Source organism: Aulonocara sp. 'chitande type north' Nkhata Bay, linkage group LG22 (assembly GCF_057382095.1).
Source record: "Aulonocara sp. 'chitande type north' Nkhata Bay isolate Kocher_YH1m ecotype deep benthic linkage group LG22, A_spYH_male_GT1.1, whole genome shotgun sequence".
Taxonomy (NCBI): domain Eukaryota; kingdom Metazoa; phylum Chordata; class Actinopteri; order Cichliformes; family Cichlidae; genus Aulonocara; species Aulonocara sp. 'chitande type north' Nkhata Bay.
In genome coordinates this window covers 21,213,192-21,228,918 of record NC_141364.1, presented here as the reverse complement: position 1 = coordinate 21,228,918, position 15,727 = coordinate 21,213,192, and the positions used below count along the sequence as shown (strand labels likewise).

The window sequence follows — 15,727 nt, the reverse complement described above, 5'->3', positions numbered from 1 at the left end:
AGACATTTTAATATGTTCAAAATAAAAAGGAGAGTTAAGTACAAGTGCTAATAAGAAGCGGGTCATGCTATCCTTCTGCCAAGGAGGCGCCCTCGGGGACAAGACAAATTTAATTGTACATAAACAAAACCAGGCAGCAGCAAAGTGGCATGCAGACACCCCGGCCCTGCAATCTCGGCTTTTCCACGTCTCTATTTCTGCTGTTACATAATCGCGGACACCTCACATAGCCTCATTATCATTCTGTTTTCATCCAGACCATCTTTTTTCCTTCCCCCCCCCCCCTTTTTCTGAAGGCTGCCTCGCTTGTCAGAGATGCTTTCTGCTGTTTGAAATAACAAACACATGGGGCCGTGTGGAGATGACACACATAAATGGTTATTAGTTTAATTTGCATTCTCGCACGCAAGTGCGCACCAAGATAATCCCACTCCTTTCACCTTGAAGAAAGAGCTCGGAGAAAGTATTCACAGTAAGCTGTTGCAAAATGCTGTTATCACTTGGGAGTTTGGAATTGTAAAAGCATGACTATAGACTCATTAGGTGTGCTTTTGTAGACTCTTGCAACCACAGAGGCAAAGTATGCCTTTTTCTGGGTTTGAAAAACCAGAACACTATTTTATTAGATATTTAAAAAATATATTAGGTCTCTTCATCATCCATCAGCCCATAAGTACTCTTGTAGAATATAAAATTTAATCCAGTGATTCCATAATTTGCTATATTCTAACAAAACTATCTTCAGAGATCCTTGGTTGCACCTGTAGGTAACAAATGGTACAATAAAATGAATGAGTGGAACATTTAAAGACATTTTGTGCATTCATTCATCCTTGTGAGATTTTCACAATTTTGTAGACATTATTTAGAAGTGTGTTTATACATTTCTGTCACAATTCAGACTTTCTGAAGTAACAACAGAAAGAATAGTATTAAGTTTATCATTAATGTAACATGAAAAGTTCTATATTTAATGAAAACACAGAAAAAGTAAAGAAACCTGCATTTATATCCACAACATTTGTCATGATACAGACTCCAGACTCTGTTAAATAATCATAAATCCATTACTGTGGATTTCTTATCAAACTGACCTTGCTGACATACACAGAATAGCAGGAAACAACGTTTTTATCTTCCAATCATAACCACATGATGAGGCCATCAGAACTGATGCAGAGTGCATCAGCTGGATAAATTAAAGTACTTTCTTTGTAAATTGAATTACAAGAGTTTGTACTGTGCAAAGATGTGTTCACATAACCATATACACCCCGTTTTCCACTTTATGAGAGATGAATGGGATCTTTCCTAAGTAAATCTCCCCTCTCCTCCAATGACCTGTTACATTTGATCAAATTAATCATGCATTATGTAAGCAACCACAGAGACACAAGCGGATGAGAGATAATACAGATACTTCGTCACAGATGAAGCTCTTTGGCTGCATCTGAAAATGGCTTTTCTGCCACTCATGAGCTGACACTCCAAAGATGAGAGCCAAAGGGTATCCTCCACATGGCGTGCGCCCCATAGAGAGGTTGTCTCACCCTGCCAAGTCTGTCTAAATCCTGCTTCACTGTGAATGAGGAGGGACAACAATAGCAAGTCGAGCATAATCTATTTTCTGCTGAAGCGTTGGTGACAGGGTGTCTGTTTTGTCTTTGTCACACCCGTATACCGTAAGTCAGCTTGGTCAGAGGTGAGCCAACACAGGCCCAACACTCTCCCTTTCTTCATCCTTTCTCTCTTTCCTTATTATTTGGGCCTGTTCCTGTTTGTCTTTGCTACACTGTCATTTATGATATGACTTAAGGCCTCACAGTCACCATCATTTTCCCCTCTGATCCTGTCAAATAGGTGCCCCGAAAACTCCTTGTTACAAAAGTGTCAGCTGTGCAAGCCCAAAAGACCCAGGGGGCTTTTTTCTTTTTCTTTTTTTTTCATTACAAGTAAGGTTGTCTGGCTAGCAGCTAGCTCAGCTGCGATCACTCACCCTCAATATAGAGTGACAAGTAGATGATGCAGTCTGACACAGCTCTGTGCTTATGCTATGGCGTGTTGATTGTTGAGAGAGAGTTTTAATTGAGATTTTGATTGAAATGGCACTCACTTGCCCTATAAGAGCTAGCGTCTCTATAGTACATACACATATTTTATACAAATCCACAGTTGTATATATTGTATATATTTACCACAGCACTTTACAGGAAGGGCCAGAGTCGTCTCTATTTTTTGAGGCGACTGAGGTCCTTCAACATCTGCCAGAAAATGCTGAGGATTTTCTATGAGTCTGTTGTGGCCAGTGCGATCCTCTATGCTGTTGCATGCTGGGGGAGCAGGCTGAGGGTCGCAGATGCCAACAGACTTAATAAACTGATCCGTAAGGCCAGCAATGTTGTGGGGATGGAGCTGGACTCCCTCAAGGTGGTGTCGGAGAGGCGGATGCTGTCCAAGATAAAGACAATGTTGGATAACACCTCCCACCCACTCCATGACATGTTGGTCAGTCACAGGAGCTCGTTCAGTGAGAGACTGAGATTACCGAAAAGCACCACTGAACGACACAGGAAATCATTCCTGCCTGTGGCCATCTCCCTGTACAACGCATCCACTTAACACACTGTTTGCTGCTACAACTACACATGTTTCTTTTCCAAATATTTATTTATAAGTGACTTATGTATGTATGTATGTATGTATATGTATATATTGTACTATTCTTAGTTAGCGTATTGTCTGTCTTGTCTTAATGTTGGTTTAAAATGGAGCACTGTAACAAAAAATAATTTCCCCCAGGGATCAATAAAGTATTCTGATTCTGATTCTGATTCTGATTTGTACATTGTCTGATGCAGTGTGACTGTCCTTCAGGCACAAGACAAGAGAAAATCTCCAATCATCCATCCTGCTAAAATATCTCCAAATAAGGCTCTAAATCTCCAACAGTTTTGTTTTTGTCTGGCCTTCAAAATTCCCTGTAGGGGAGATGAAACGAAATCTCCACAGAATAACAAATAATCACCTCACTGTTATCCTATTTTACTTTAATTCAGCCATGCTAGAGATCGAAGATCACACAAATAGCTTATTATGTATACTATTTTATTAATGTTATAATATCAATACAATACAAATTAGAGCATATTATGCATAAGGTGTTACAATGAGTTATAAAATGTCCTTTGTGACTTAATAAAGGGGAAAACCCTTCCCTTCCTGTCTTAGTGATGTTTTGAGGCAGCTTCAGTGCATCTTGGCATTAATTCTTCACTTTTCGCTCCTACTACTCTAGTCAACAGTGTCGCTCGATATTCTCACTTCAGGAGTCAAAAGTTCAGGTTTTGCCTTCAAATTGTTGCGCGTCTGTAGCGTGTCTATGGATTTGTGATAGCATTACGCCATCTACTGGACTCCAATCGGTAGCGCAACTACAACTAATCCTCCCCGAGATATCTGTCACTAGTCCACAGTAAGCACCCATATTGTAATTAAAATATTAATATTATTAAAATAAGTCACGTTATAGACGTGTGTAAATTGTTTAAAAAAAAATAACATTCACTGTGCTCAAAATGTGGAACCGTTGTCACAACGGTACCGTTTAGCCCCGGCCACATTTACAGTAACTCCACAACTTCAGCTTTCAAGATGGCGGCGGCCGTAATTGAAACATGCCATGTAGCTTGTTGTGCAAACAGGACGCCAAATGTTGTTTCTTGGGGTCGCGGAGGAACTATCGCTTATGGGACATGTAACTCGGTGGCTCTATACGACCCAGAGGTAGGACAGGCCGTCACTTTCTACTGAGAACCCGCTGTTAGCTGTCACAGCCAGCGACGAGCATGCTGAAGTTTTAAATGGGCCGATATTTGTTTTTATTACTCCAGTAAACTTGTTCTTTCTTTAGGAGAGGAGAGTTGTAGCTCTTCTAAACGGACACACCAGCAGAGTTAATGCGGTCCAGTGGGTTCACAGAGAGGACAGCGGTGAGTGTGGAGAGAATGGAGCTGATGGCTGTCAAACTGCTTGTGTGTGTGTGTGTGTGTGTGTGTGTGTTTGTTTGTTTGTTTGTTTGTTTGTTTGTTTGTTTCCGTTGTTGATCCAATGCTGCTCGTGCTGCCACAAAGGCAGCTGTTCTTTAAGAGCCTCGCAGAGGTTGCACTCGTGTTGAGCTATATTCCTGTCAGGACACTGTGCAGGTTAGTCACCTTATTCTGCAGGAAGCCTACAGCGAGCTCTTCAGAGACTCCTGGCACATTGAGAAACTATATTCCAAAAACGTTGCCATATGCTACAAGATTTATGTTTACAGTAGTTGTTACTGTGTTATGTGCGCCAAACCATCAAAACCGTGTTACTGTTATTGTCACAGCTCCAGAGGGTCATCTAGTCTCAGGAGGATCAGACAATCGGCTCATCCTCTGGGAAGCTCAACAGGATGGAAAGGTGAAGCAGCCGCAGCACATATTGCTCATACTGTTTCTTACACCTTGCCACCTCTTTAAACAGCTAGTAAAGCAAGTGCATGCTCCTTGGAGAAATGTTTGATTCCTCTCCATAATAATGGCCATACTTTCTGAAGTGATCTCCATCATGATTTGGCAGCATATAGGGTAGCACAGGTGGATTAAAAAAATAAATAAAATGTGATGTTTCCAGTTTATCCAGTCTGTTGAGTGTAAGGGCCACACTGGTCCAGTATGTGCTGCTGATGCCATCTACGTGGAGGACTCAAAGATACTGGTGGCCTCCTCAGCATCAGACTCCACAGTTAAACTCTGGCTCTGCTGTGATGCCAAACAAGGTAAGAGACAAAAAAAAGAGTGACTGATTTATTCATCAATTACAGTTGCTGTGATTCCTGAAATTGATAGTTACACTACAATTCTACTTATATTAAACTTGAATGATGTTCCCATAGAGAGGAACAGCCCCTCAGCTTGGATTTCCTGCTTAGGATGTTGAAGCAGCCCCAAGAACCCAGAGTTAATAGTCCGAGATGGCTGCAATGACCATAAACAGTAGTAAACACATAATAATATTCTGTCCTGCCACACAAAATCAAGAGTAATTGAATTAAAAGGAGAGAAGCTAGAAGATCTTATTTCATACAGTGGATGAACTGAGGGGCTGCGTCAAGACCAAAGATAAGCTAAATGAGGATAATTTTGAACGATGAATCATTCAAAGCTACTGCAGTTCAGTCTGAAACAATATGGTGCTGGTTAAGAGTGTGATTAGTCAGAAGTTATGTCTTCTTCTTATGAGGCTGGCTACTCTAAAGATCTATAGTTCTCTTCACATATTGTTTGATGTGTTTCAACAGAGATCCCTAAAGTGGTAGCACTGCAAAGCGTTTACCACAAAGAAAAAGCAATCATTTGTGAAGAGCTTTAAAAGAACAACATTTTTGTGTCCTTTAAGATTTCACAAGATATTAACTAAATTACATGACCTGGAAACGTAGGGGGTCTACAGCCACAAGCTAGAATGCTTCAGCATCCTTTCCCCTCTATATACCAACTATTAACTGACATATAAAATGTTAATTATTTGAGTTTATCATACTGTTTCTGATTACCTGTCTAGTAATGGCTTTCAGAGAGCATGGCAATGTTTGTAACTTGATTAGCGCTGTGCTGCAAAACTATTTAGGCTTGTCATGTATGCCACAGCACTTACAGTAGACTGTCTTCATGGTTCAGTGGACTTACTTACATTTAAGAAGAATTAGATGTATTTATTTGTAAAGCTTTACCTTCAAAGCTTCCAAACTAACTCACTCTTCTCTCTGATATAAATCTTAAAACTAAGTCACCATGTGCACAATAATTGGTTACAGGTACCGATCACCTTGCAAACTGAATGAGCCTCAGACTTTCCTAACTAGAGTCATAAATTCCCCTTGAACATCTAAAGGCTTCATTATCTGATTGTTCTTCTAAAGGGTAACGTGTATGTTTATAAACGTAGGTAAAACAACTTGCTGGTGATTTAAAAAAGAAATAAAAAGGCCAAATTTTAGATGGAATTTTTTATACCCCGTATCATACAAAGCTGTAGAATTATCCCTGGTAAAAACTGTGAGCATCTTTCGTGTTCCTGTCTGTCATCCATGATCCTTCCCTTGTTTCTAGCTGTCCCCCGTAACGTCTCCTCTTTGCTGAGAGTTCTCGTCCAGGTCTCAGTGCAGAAAAACATTAATGAAGCCTGACAGTTGTCGAGCTCAAGCGTGCGTTTTTGTGCACTAGGCATCACCTTGGGTTATATTCCCAGTTAAGAATACAGTCTATTTCAGATCGGTGCTGTTTGAAGAGCAGTGGCTCGAAATGTACTCTCTTCATCGGCGGGGGGAAAACTCTGTGTCCACATGTATAATGTCATCTGTATTATCTTAAATTATTTCCTGTTATTACATCGTGTTTAAAGTTTAATTTCATGTATGTTTCCTTTCCTCAGCTGAGTGCCTCCATAACTTGTCCTTTGGCAGCGGTTTCATGATGGATGTCTCTCTGGTACTGTTGCCAGGCAGCAGAGGTAAGCCTAAGCCGTTCATCCATAGACATCTCTTAAGTTATGAGACACACACACTCACACATACATTCTTTTTTCCTCTCTTGTCATCCATCTCAATTTACACGACTGCTTTAGAGCCTGTAACTGAACGTCATATTCAAACATTCAAAACTCTGTCTCCGTTTGAAGTGTCTCGCGTCATTTTGCCTCGCAATTTTACACGCTTTTCTGTCTGATTCATGCTGTGCTGCTTCCTTTCCATTCCGCTTCTGTTTATAAAACCTAGATGGGGATGTAAATGCATGAAGCCTGCTGTGAGAGCGAGAGTGTGTGTGTGTGTGTGTGTGTATGCGCGTGCTTTTGTGACTGTGTGAAAACTTCTTCTCACAGTTCCCATATTGGCCTGTGGGGGTGATGACTCTCGGGTGCATCTCTATGTGCAGGCCGATGGGCAGGTAAGCTCGGGTTGATATTTCTTTCAGGAAATGCTCTTTTATGTTCTTTGTGTGTACGCTTTCCTTTGAATTTCCACAGTTAGAGGGCAGTGTCTGACCCTTTTTAATCCCTCTACAATAGCTGCAGAGAGCCATGTCCCTGCAAGGACATGAAGACTGGGTTCGTGGAGTGGAGTGGGCATCTACAGGTGAGTGGTAATGTGTGTAGACTCTTTGTATCAGCTGTATAAGAAGGTTATTATCGTAGTAGAGTGTACGTGTGACACATTTAATTAAAAATCAAAGTACAGTAAGTCTTGAGCGATCTCTCACTTCATTTTATTATAATAGTTATAATAGATGCAACAATTGATTGAAACGTTTGCAGTTATATATGTAAACACAGTATGTAAGGCAAACAAAGTCAGCCGTTGGTATGGCCACCTTTATTCTTCAACATAGGCTGAACTCTTTCGAGCTCTCTTGTAATTTCTTTATGTAGTTTTAGGAATATTTCAAAAACCTTCTTGAAGGACATTTAAAGCTCTTCTTTGGATGTTTGCCAAGGAATAACTTTGAAAACCTGGAAAACTATTGCTAAAGACGGCTTTGAAAAACTGGAAGTCTTTCTCCTTAGAAGCAAAATCTAAAGATCTGAGGGCTGACTAAAAGGTTTTGCACAAAGACACAATCATGCTGAATCAACATTCAGTAACAATCATTATTTTATCATTTTTAGTTATTAAAAATTGAATAAAATAATGTTTGTTACTGGTCAAAGAGTTCTGTGGGTAATAAATGTACTAAGCTTACTAAAAAGGGACCTGTTACGGGCACCGAACATATTAAAGAAAAAAGGACTTGATAACTTTGTGGTCTGGAGTCCCTTTATCCCTTTATTTACCCTTTTTATCTTATTTTCTTTTTTCTGTTATGGTAGTGTTTTATCTTCCAGAGCTTGAAAAGCATGCGCTTGATTTCTCACTTATCTTTAGTCGATCTTAAGAAAGCGGGATAATGCAGTTTCTGGGCTTTGAAAGAGTTAGATAACATGTTGCTGAGTAAATGCTGAGAGGTGGGAGTAGATTTCCTGTCCTGGCCTTTAACCAATTTGACAAGAAAGGCTGACATGTGGTCTTTGACCTTTGCAAATTGAAAAACAAAGAAGTGGAAAGGCAATTTTCTCCTCGCAGACCCAGAAAATGTCTAAAGCATGCATGTGGTTTCCATCTTTCCATGCCAAAGTCCAGCCTCACCATCCACTGCATTCAGACTATTTTGATAGCACCCGGTAATGCATGGATCCAATCCAGGCTCTACTAATTGTGTAACCCTCTTCAAAGGCACTTCATTACTGCACTGTTCTGACTGTGTAAAAGCTATTTCATCTCCTTAACCAACCCTCTTCACCAGTGTCTCCTTCCTACTCACAGTCTATGACCTACTCGGTGCTGCCAAGCTACGAGCCAAAAAAGAGAGAGAATGAAGTTTGTTTATATGAAGTATTCTCACAGGAATGACAAAAACCCTCTCTCTGCTGCGAGGGTAGTTAAATAAATCAGTCTGTTCTTTTATGATTCGACAGATGGCAAATTGGAGCAGTAGAGGAGCAGTTTATCATAGCTGTACAATATTGGGGTTCAGAACATGATTTCTAGTTTTGTATTTCTCTCTTTTAATCTGTTTTTTTTTCACTAGGTTTAATTATACGTTACTTTAAAATCAGCTTGACATCTGTCATGCACTAAAAGCTTTGTAGAAAGAAGTCTCACTTGAAAGGCTTTTAATATGTTTGCTATTTTTCCTCATAATTAAATGGTCAGAAAACATGGCCGTGTTGGCCTTTTCGCAGACTGTGCAGAAACTGCAAGATTAAGATAGTGAAAGTATCATAAATTAAAAGTCAAAGTTAAAAATGACTTTGATGCCCAGTTCTCGTTTTAAAAACACTGTTGCATAAGAAGTAGTCACCACTGCGCGTCGTTTCGGCACAGTTTGAGGCGAGTAGCAAAACAAATCATGGCTGTCGTTATCATTAGTGTCATTATGCTATGATTGACAAACTATAATGGCTTCATCCTTCTTATCCCAGCATTCTGGAGGCCTTTGGTGGTAGCAACACAGGACTTTTTTTTTTTTTGTTATATCTGTTTATCTTGGCAGAGATAAAAATGGAACGGTGGTTACTGCACTAAAACTAAAACACCAGTGTGAGAGACGGGCACACTCAGGAATAGTGGCATGTGCTTTGTTTGCCACTTGTCGGCGCGTATTTGACCCGCATACCTGTGTTCTGACTGGCTACATCACACTCAGCAGCAATCTTCTCCTAACTAACAGATAAGTGATCAAAGTGAAATTAAACATCTAGCTGAGGCTTTAATGCTCATTACAAGGCTGAAAACTAAGGCTCAGTATTTAATTGTCCCACGTGGCTCGGCTTTGACCACTTTAAGCACGATGAGCTCTGCTTGAAACTGAGTGCTGAAGCACGCTGACTTCTGTTAGAAATCAGTGGAAGTTTTATTCAAAGGTGCTATAAATAATGATTTTAAATTTATGATGAATCAAATGACTGTCTGTGGGAAATTAGCCTACACTCTGCATAACTTTATATATTTTGTTTTAGCCACCAACAAGCTTCTGGCATAATTCTGACTGGATATTTGCCACTCTTCTGCCAAATATCTGCATTTTAACCATCTAGTTGTTGTTTTGCAGTGAAGTTGAAGAATTTGAAGGTATTCTTCCAACTTTGTTATTCCATCTCATTCATTCCATCCAGAGCATGATGCTACCACCACCATGCTTTCCAGTTCATGAAGGGGTTGAGCCTTGATGGTTCATGGGTTGCTTCTAACCAACTTCGTCTTATTTGAGGGTAACAGTTTGGGTCTTCTTCCAGACCTTGGCAAAGTTTTGACATGCCCAGATAAGTTGTACAGTTCTATAAACTGGTGATTGTGGAATCTGCAGCTGTTTAGAAAAGCTTCTGAAAGAGACTTGTCTAAGCCCTGACCTCAACCCTATTGAAAATCTGTGGACTACGCTTAAAAGCCGGGTCTGTGGACACCAATCTCAAATAATTTTAAATTTGTACACCCAGTTCTTGTTATTTAAAGTCACGGAAGATGTACAATTATTCCACACAGAACAGTACAAAGAAGTGATGAGGTTTTCAACACGTTCAAGTATACTAATGTGTCTGATCTCTCTATGGTTTTTTGGACTGTCATTGCTTCTGTTCGCACCAAAACAATACCACTATATTTCATAATACCACACATTTCATTGAAGGATATGATCTGATTAAATAAAACGATGCAAAGTGAGGATAGATTCTGCAATAGAATATTTTAAGAGCCGACACAAAATAACTTTGTAGTGAAGGTTTTTGGGTTTTTAACTCTCACTCATTCAGGTGGGGAGCTGTTATTAGCCAGCTGTTCGCAGGACTCTCTCATCAGAGTGTGGAGGCTGTGTGCCAAGTCTGGCACAGACACCCATGCAGAGGACAATCACAGCATCATCAAAATGAAAGAGGACATTTTTGAAGTGAAGGAGAGAGGTGAGTGGGCCACCCAGGCTTGATTATAAAAGGGGCGCTAATTAGCCAAATGAAGAGAGAAGGTTTTTGAAGGTTTAATGGCACATGATGGTTACAGACCTGTATGTATGTTTATACAGAATTGTTTTTTTGTGTGTGGAATTTTTCAAATTTCATGCAGTTGTTCTCGTAATCAGACACTATTTCCTGTGGAGGTTTTTTTGTTGTTGTTTTTAAGCTGTTTTTTTTAGGCTTCATTTGTGTTCTTTCTACAGATAAGTCCTCGGTGTATGCTGTGTCCCTTGAAACGGTGCTGGCAGGCCATGAGAACTGGGTGTATGGGGTTCACTGGCAGCCTCCTCTCTATCAAGGTACCTTGATTAAAACCTGGGAGGAAATGCCTGCTATGACGCCCATTTTTGGGCATGCACTTGCATAAATTTGCCAGTAGGTCATTGCTACAATCTATTAGTTAGTCAAAAACACAATCAGACCATTTATTATAGATTCAGAGAAAAAAAACATTTCAATCACTTACTCAATTTCCACAGCTGGTGGAAGTAAATGAATTGGCTTGGACACAAGAGGCATGTTTTTTTCCCCTTTTGTCTTTCAGTCTTGGCTTACAAAAGCCAGCGAGAGACTGTGACATTTTAAAAGGAAAAAGAAAAATAGAAGTGTTAAAAGTTATTGACTTAATTAGTCCTCAAAGGAATGACCGATGTATGCGATAAATTCTTGCTTTAAACTCTGGTTTACATATATCTTTGCTTCAGATACATCAATACAAACAATCTTTTATTTTTAATTTATAAGTCAACATAAGTTACAATAATTATGATGCAGACACTTCACGAAATGACAGTTGCACTCTCCCTGCAGTTTGGTGGTCTTTGCATGGAAAGCAGTCATGCCTGCAGCTATCTGTGTGTTTGGGGAGCAGAGAGCTTTTAACCACAGCACCATCATTTGTGATCTTGTCTTGTTCTTGGTGTTTGTTGTAAATAGAGAGCAGTCAGTTTGAAAAGAGCAAAACATGTTCATCAGTACTCCTTGAGTTTTTGTGCTGCACTAAAAGTAAAGAGGTCGCTGAGATGATTAAAATAAGTAGTTAAAAAAAAACATGCTATGAAAATTTGACTGTTCAAATAATTTGCACATGCGGCCGAGAACAAAGGATGTTGGGAGTAGGATGTACTTCAGCTGAAACGTGATAAAGATGGAGAAGCACTGGCCTAATGATCAACTGTTAAGCAATTTTTTGATCTCCATGCTTTTCCTGAAAATAGATCTCTTTATCTCCTCCTGCAGGTGGCGAGCTGCAACAGCGTCTCTGTTTGCTCTCCGCCTCTATGGACAAAACCATGATCCTCTGGGCTCCTGAGGAGGGTTCTGGAGTGTGGATAGAGAAGGTCAGTGTTGTGCATGCAGGTCCACAGAGCCTACACACATATACAATAAGTGAATTCAGTCATTCTTGATAGTCAGCACAGGGTTTGTTCACACATCCACGGAGACTCGCACACCCACCTCCTCAGTCTATTTTGGCCAGTTTTCCTTTCAGTTGCTTGTGACATGATCTGGAGCCTGAATCCCCCCACCCCCCACCCTGCACCCTCCGTCCACAGTATCCCTTCTCCTGCTGTCAGTGCCCTTGCGTCAGTTTCCACTCTCCCTGACATTGAAGTGTCAGGAATAGAAGTGATAGACAGTGATGAAGAGGCGCTGAGCCCAGCACTGTGAGTTTAGCAAAGCCGGTGTTGTCCTCCCCCCATCCTCCCTTCTATTACTTACTCACACTGAGCCCCCCTTTTTTAACAGCCCATTCCCTAACACATCCAACAAGAGATGGAGAGGCTGCTGGTGGAAGATGTGCCATAGCCTCTGACTGCAGCACCTTTCCTATTTTTTTTTTTTTAATCATCAGTCTTTCTTTTTGACTCTTTACACCCACCTTTCATAATGTTCTCCTCCCTTTCTTTTTCTATCCCCTTCTGACATCATCTCTGGCCTCCTTTTCTTCCTCCCCCCTCCACCTCGTGTCTTTGGTGCCCAAACAGCTGCTGTTGTGCTAGAATGAGACTAAATTTAACTCAAGTGTGGATGGCAAAGAAAAAACAGTTCTCTGCCCATCTGCCCCACAGCTTTTTCTTTTTTTGTGCAAAGCCTATTCTCATGTGGTTCAGGGCTACCTCAGAGTACCTTCCTTCATACCTGACACTTACTGCATAGGCGTCTGATACAAACTACTGCCAAAGATATGCTCGGACGCAGAGGCATCCCAGAATGGTGGACCAAAAATGCTCTCACACACACATCGCACTCATCCAGTTGAACAGAAGTGGCTGACCTCGTCATGGCAGGCACCTCGGCTGTGATCACATTCTGCAGTAATGAATAAGATTCCACACTTGATCAGTTGCATTTTTGCACCTTTGATCTCATCGTCCACATTCAGAGCGACGAGCAACAAAGACTACAGAAAGGAGAAAATTCTAAAAGTCTAGAATCCGACAAAGGGACGATGATTACGACCTGAAGCGAGCATTGATGTCACAAATTCTTCCCAGTATGATTAGACAAAGCAGTCAGAGGGGAAAGAATAAGCAGCGATGGGCGTCAAGTTGAGTGCAGCCAATCTCCCTCCATAGCCAGATTTTTTTCTCTTGATACCAAGAATAAAGAAATAACCCCCATACCTGAAATAAGCTTTTTGCTGAATGTAAGAGTGCATAGCATACGAGTCTCTTCCTCTCTTTGCTCTCCCCTCCATTTCTTTTTGAGATTCAAACCCTTTGAACTGACAGTTTCCCCTGCCTGCAGACGCTTTGTCACTTACACCAGAAACACACAGGTACAACAATGACACCTTGAATTGAATTAAACTCAATTTATATAATGATATGTTTTTGGGAATTAAAGGCATTTGAGTGTTTTCTCTACCCTCACAAAGGTTTTCTTTTTTGAGACTAGCATTTTTTGGGGGGGGTCCCACAGAGCTAAATGACCAGCCATGTGTGCCTTAATTAGCTGTTTTTTACAAAGAAGCGCTCCACTTCTTTACGCTGATTAGAGTAATTGGTGAGATTTAATGGAGAGCAGGGCTAGCAGTGGGATGGTTGGGGCCCACCGCTGCGTAAAGCACATCTCACTAACGAGGCACACTGGTAATTAACATCTTCAACTGACCACAGTGGGCCACCACAACGCCTAGAGGGATTATCAGTTTGTGTGTGCGTGTGTGTCTGAAGATAGCCTTTTATTTAGACCTTGGCGTATGTATCCTCCTCAGGGTACACTTAGTCGCATGGCAGATCACAGAAAGCAACAAAGTCCAAAGAGAGTTCTGTTTTATAGATGACGCTACAAGTAGTTCATTTCATGCAAAGTGAGTCTGTAGTTAAAAAAAAATCAGCAAGTCAACCGTGTCAGTAATGCAAAACATGTGATTTTTATTATTTTCTTTTTGCAAAAATCTTGAGCTACATGCCATTTCTTTATATTTTTTCCAAGGACCCAGACTTTCTTGTAAGTTTTTAAAGAGGTCTTGAGCAATAGTTCTTCGAGGTTTGTACATGACCATTTTCATAGGAATGTGTTTGTTTTAAGTTTATGATAAGCTACCTAATGTTGACCTACGAATCATTCAGGCACAAAAAGGGCACCTAATTCGAGAAATGAACCACACATGACAAACAACGCAGCAAACAACCATTTTTAACTTGCATCTTTAGACCCTTTATTACTAGCAGTCTGTCACAAAAGCACATATTCTGCCGTTACGTTAGTTGGAAAATACCAAAGGAAGAAATAAAGCAAAGACCTGATGGAGGCATTTGGAATTTCTGCATCGTCTTTGTGTCTGCTCTTCACTGAAGACTCATCAGAAATGGTCTCAGTGGAAAGGTGGCTGTCAAGGTTTAGGTGTGGCATTAGAAAGGAGGTACAATAGTGAGTATCTACAGCCATGCTTTTCATGGTTTGGAGCTGCATTTCACCAGCATGATCCATATTGCAACACGATCAGGCTGCGCTGAAGAACAAACCAAATATTAATTTTAAAGTTCGTTAAAATGGTCGTTTGTTCCTTACGTACTGTTTTTCCATGTAGTTTTGTATGTTTCATGAAATCACTGCAGCCATTTCCCATCATTCTTGAGCAAAATTAAGAAACGATAGGCGGCCCAAGACTTTTGCACACTACTGCGTTACTGAAAATTGAAAACCTGAAGAAGTTACATTGGGTTCTGAGATGTATATCAGTTTTCTCTAAAAATTAAAGACATTAGTTTCTGTTGCTGTTAACATTATGTGTACACAAGCGTTAAAGTACTAAAAAAGTGTTTTTAAAAAGAATTAACAAAGACAAAACCAAATCATAAACACAAAAAGCTAAAAAAAAATATTCTTTTACACGAAAACATTTTTATCTGTACTTCCTAATGAACCACTTTCAAGTTGAAAATGAATTGCCAAATAATATTTCAAGTAATAACCCACACGTGACAGTCTGAACTCAGTTAAACACCCTGCAAACTTTATACTGAGAGCACTATAATAAATAGGCGGCCCTTTTCTGTTACAAATAGTGTACACGTCATTGATTCATTCTTATTCTGTCAGATCTTTTCTGAGGCAAGCACAAATATTCCCACACTGTAGATTATGCTAAATGTCTGCCAAGATAATTAAGAGAAGTCCATTTTTGCATATATCATGGAAATAATCATTCACTATATCTTTTATTATATTTTACACGCATTGTATTTTTTTACAGGACTGAGAAAAACCGAAAAGCCGCTCTCACCATCTTTCAGTGTTGCTCCAAAAAAAAAAAAAAATGTGGGTTTTAATACCTGTGCTTCATGCTGAATGGGTTTTCTCAGTATGGCTAAGCTCTCTCTCTCTGAGAATGATATATACCTCCCCATTTTTACCGTCCTTGTTCTATTACTCCCAAATACTCCCACTACCCACTGTCCAGCGATAAGGCACACCACACATCCATATTGTTCCTGCTCTCGTAAACAAGACAGATGACGGCTTTTTGCCTCTGCGAGTTTTTACATGATTTACGGCTGCCCCTTGTGTGCAGAATTTTAAAATCAATCTGCTTAATGTTGCATCCCGTTCTCTCTCAATCTCGGCATCTATGTTTCTTCCAGGCGGTCTCTCTTTCCTCTCTCTTACTCTGTCTCTTTCTAGATGGCTGGAAGATTGTGCCATT

At 40.2% G+C, this 15,727-nt stretch overlaps 1 protein-coding gene across 1 annotated transcript in view; it reads left to right on the top strand.

The window, feature by feature from the left end:
* The first annotated feature begins 3,596 nt into the window (after nucleotides 1-3,596).
* The window catches only part of elp2 (elongator acetyltransferase complex subunit 2), a 33,018-nt gene continuing 20,887 nt past the window's right edge, over nucleotides 3,597-15,727 (top strand). The window contains exons 1-10 of the mRNA XM_086280644.1: nucleotides 3,597-3,783; nucleotides 3,911-3,989; nucleotides 4,376-4,449; nucleotides 4,663-4,807; nucleotides 6,463-6,540; nucleotides 6,910-6,974; nucleotides 7,096-7,162; nucleotides 10,375-10,521; nucleotides 10,776-10,871; nucleotides 11,812-11,912. Of these exons, the coding sequence (XP_086136770.1) occupies nucleotides 3,652-3,783; nucleotides 3,911-3,989; nucleotides 4,376-4,449; nucleotides 4,663-4,807; nucleotides 6,463-6,540; nucleotides 6,910-6,974; nucleotides 7,096-7,162; nucleotides 10,375-10,521; nucleotides 10,776-10,871; nucleotides 11,812-11,912 (984 nt within the window). The 5' untranslated portion in view covers nucleotides 3,597-3,651. The remainder of the gene's footprint in view (nucleotides 3,784-3,910; nucleotides 3,990-4,375; nucleotides 4,450-4,662; nucleotides 4,808-6,462; nucleotides 6,541-6,909; nucleotides 6,975-7,095; nucleotides 7,163-10,374; nucleotides 10,522-10,775; nucleotides 10,872-11,811; nucleotides 11,913-15,727) is intronic.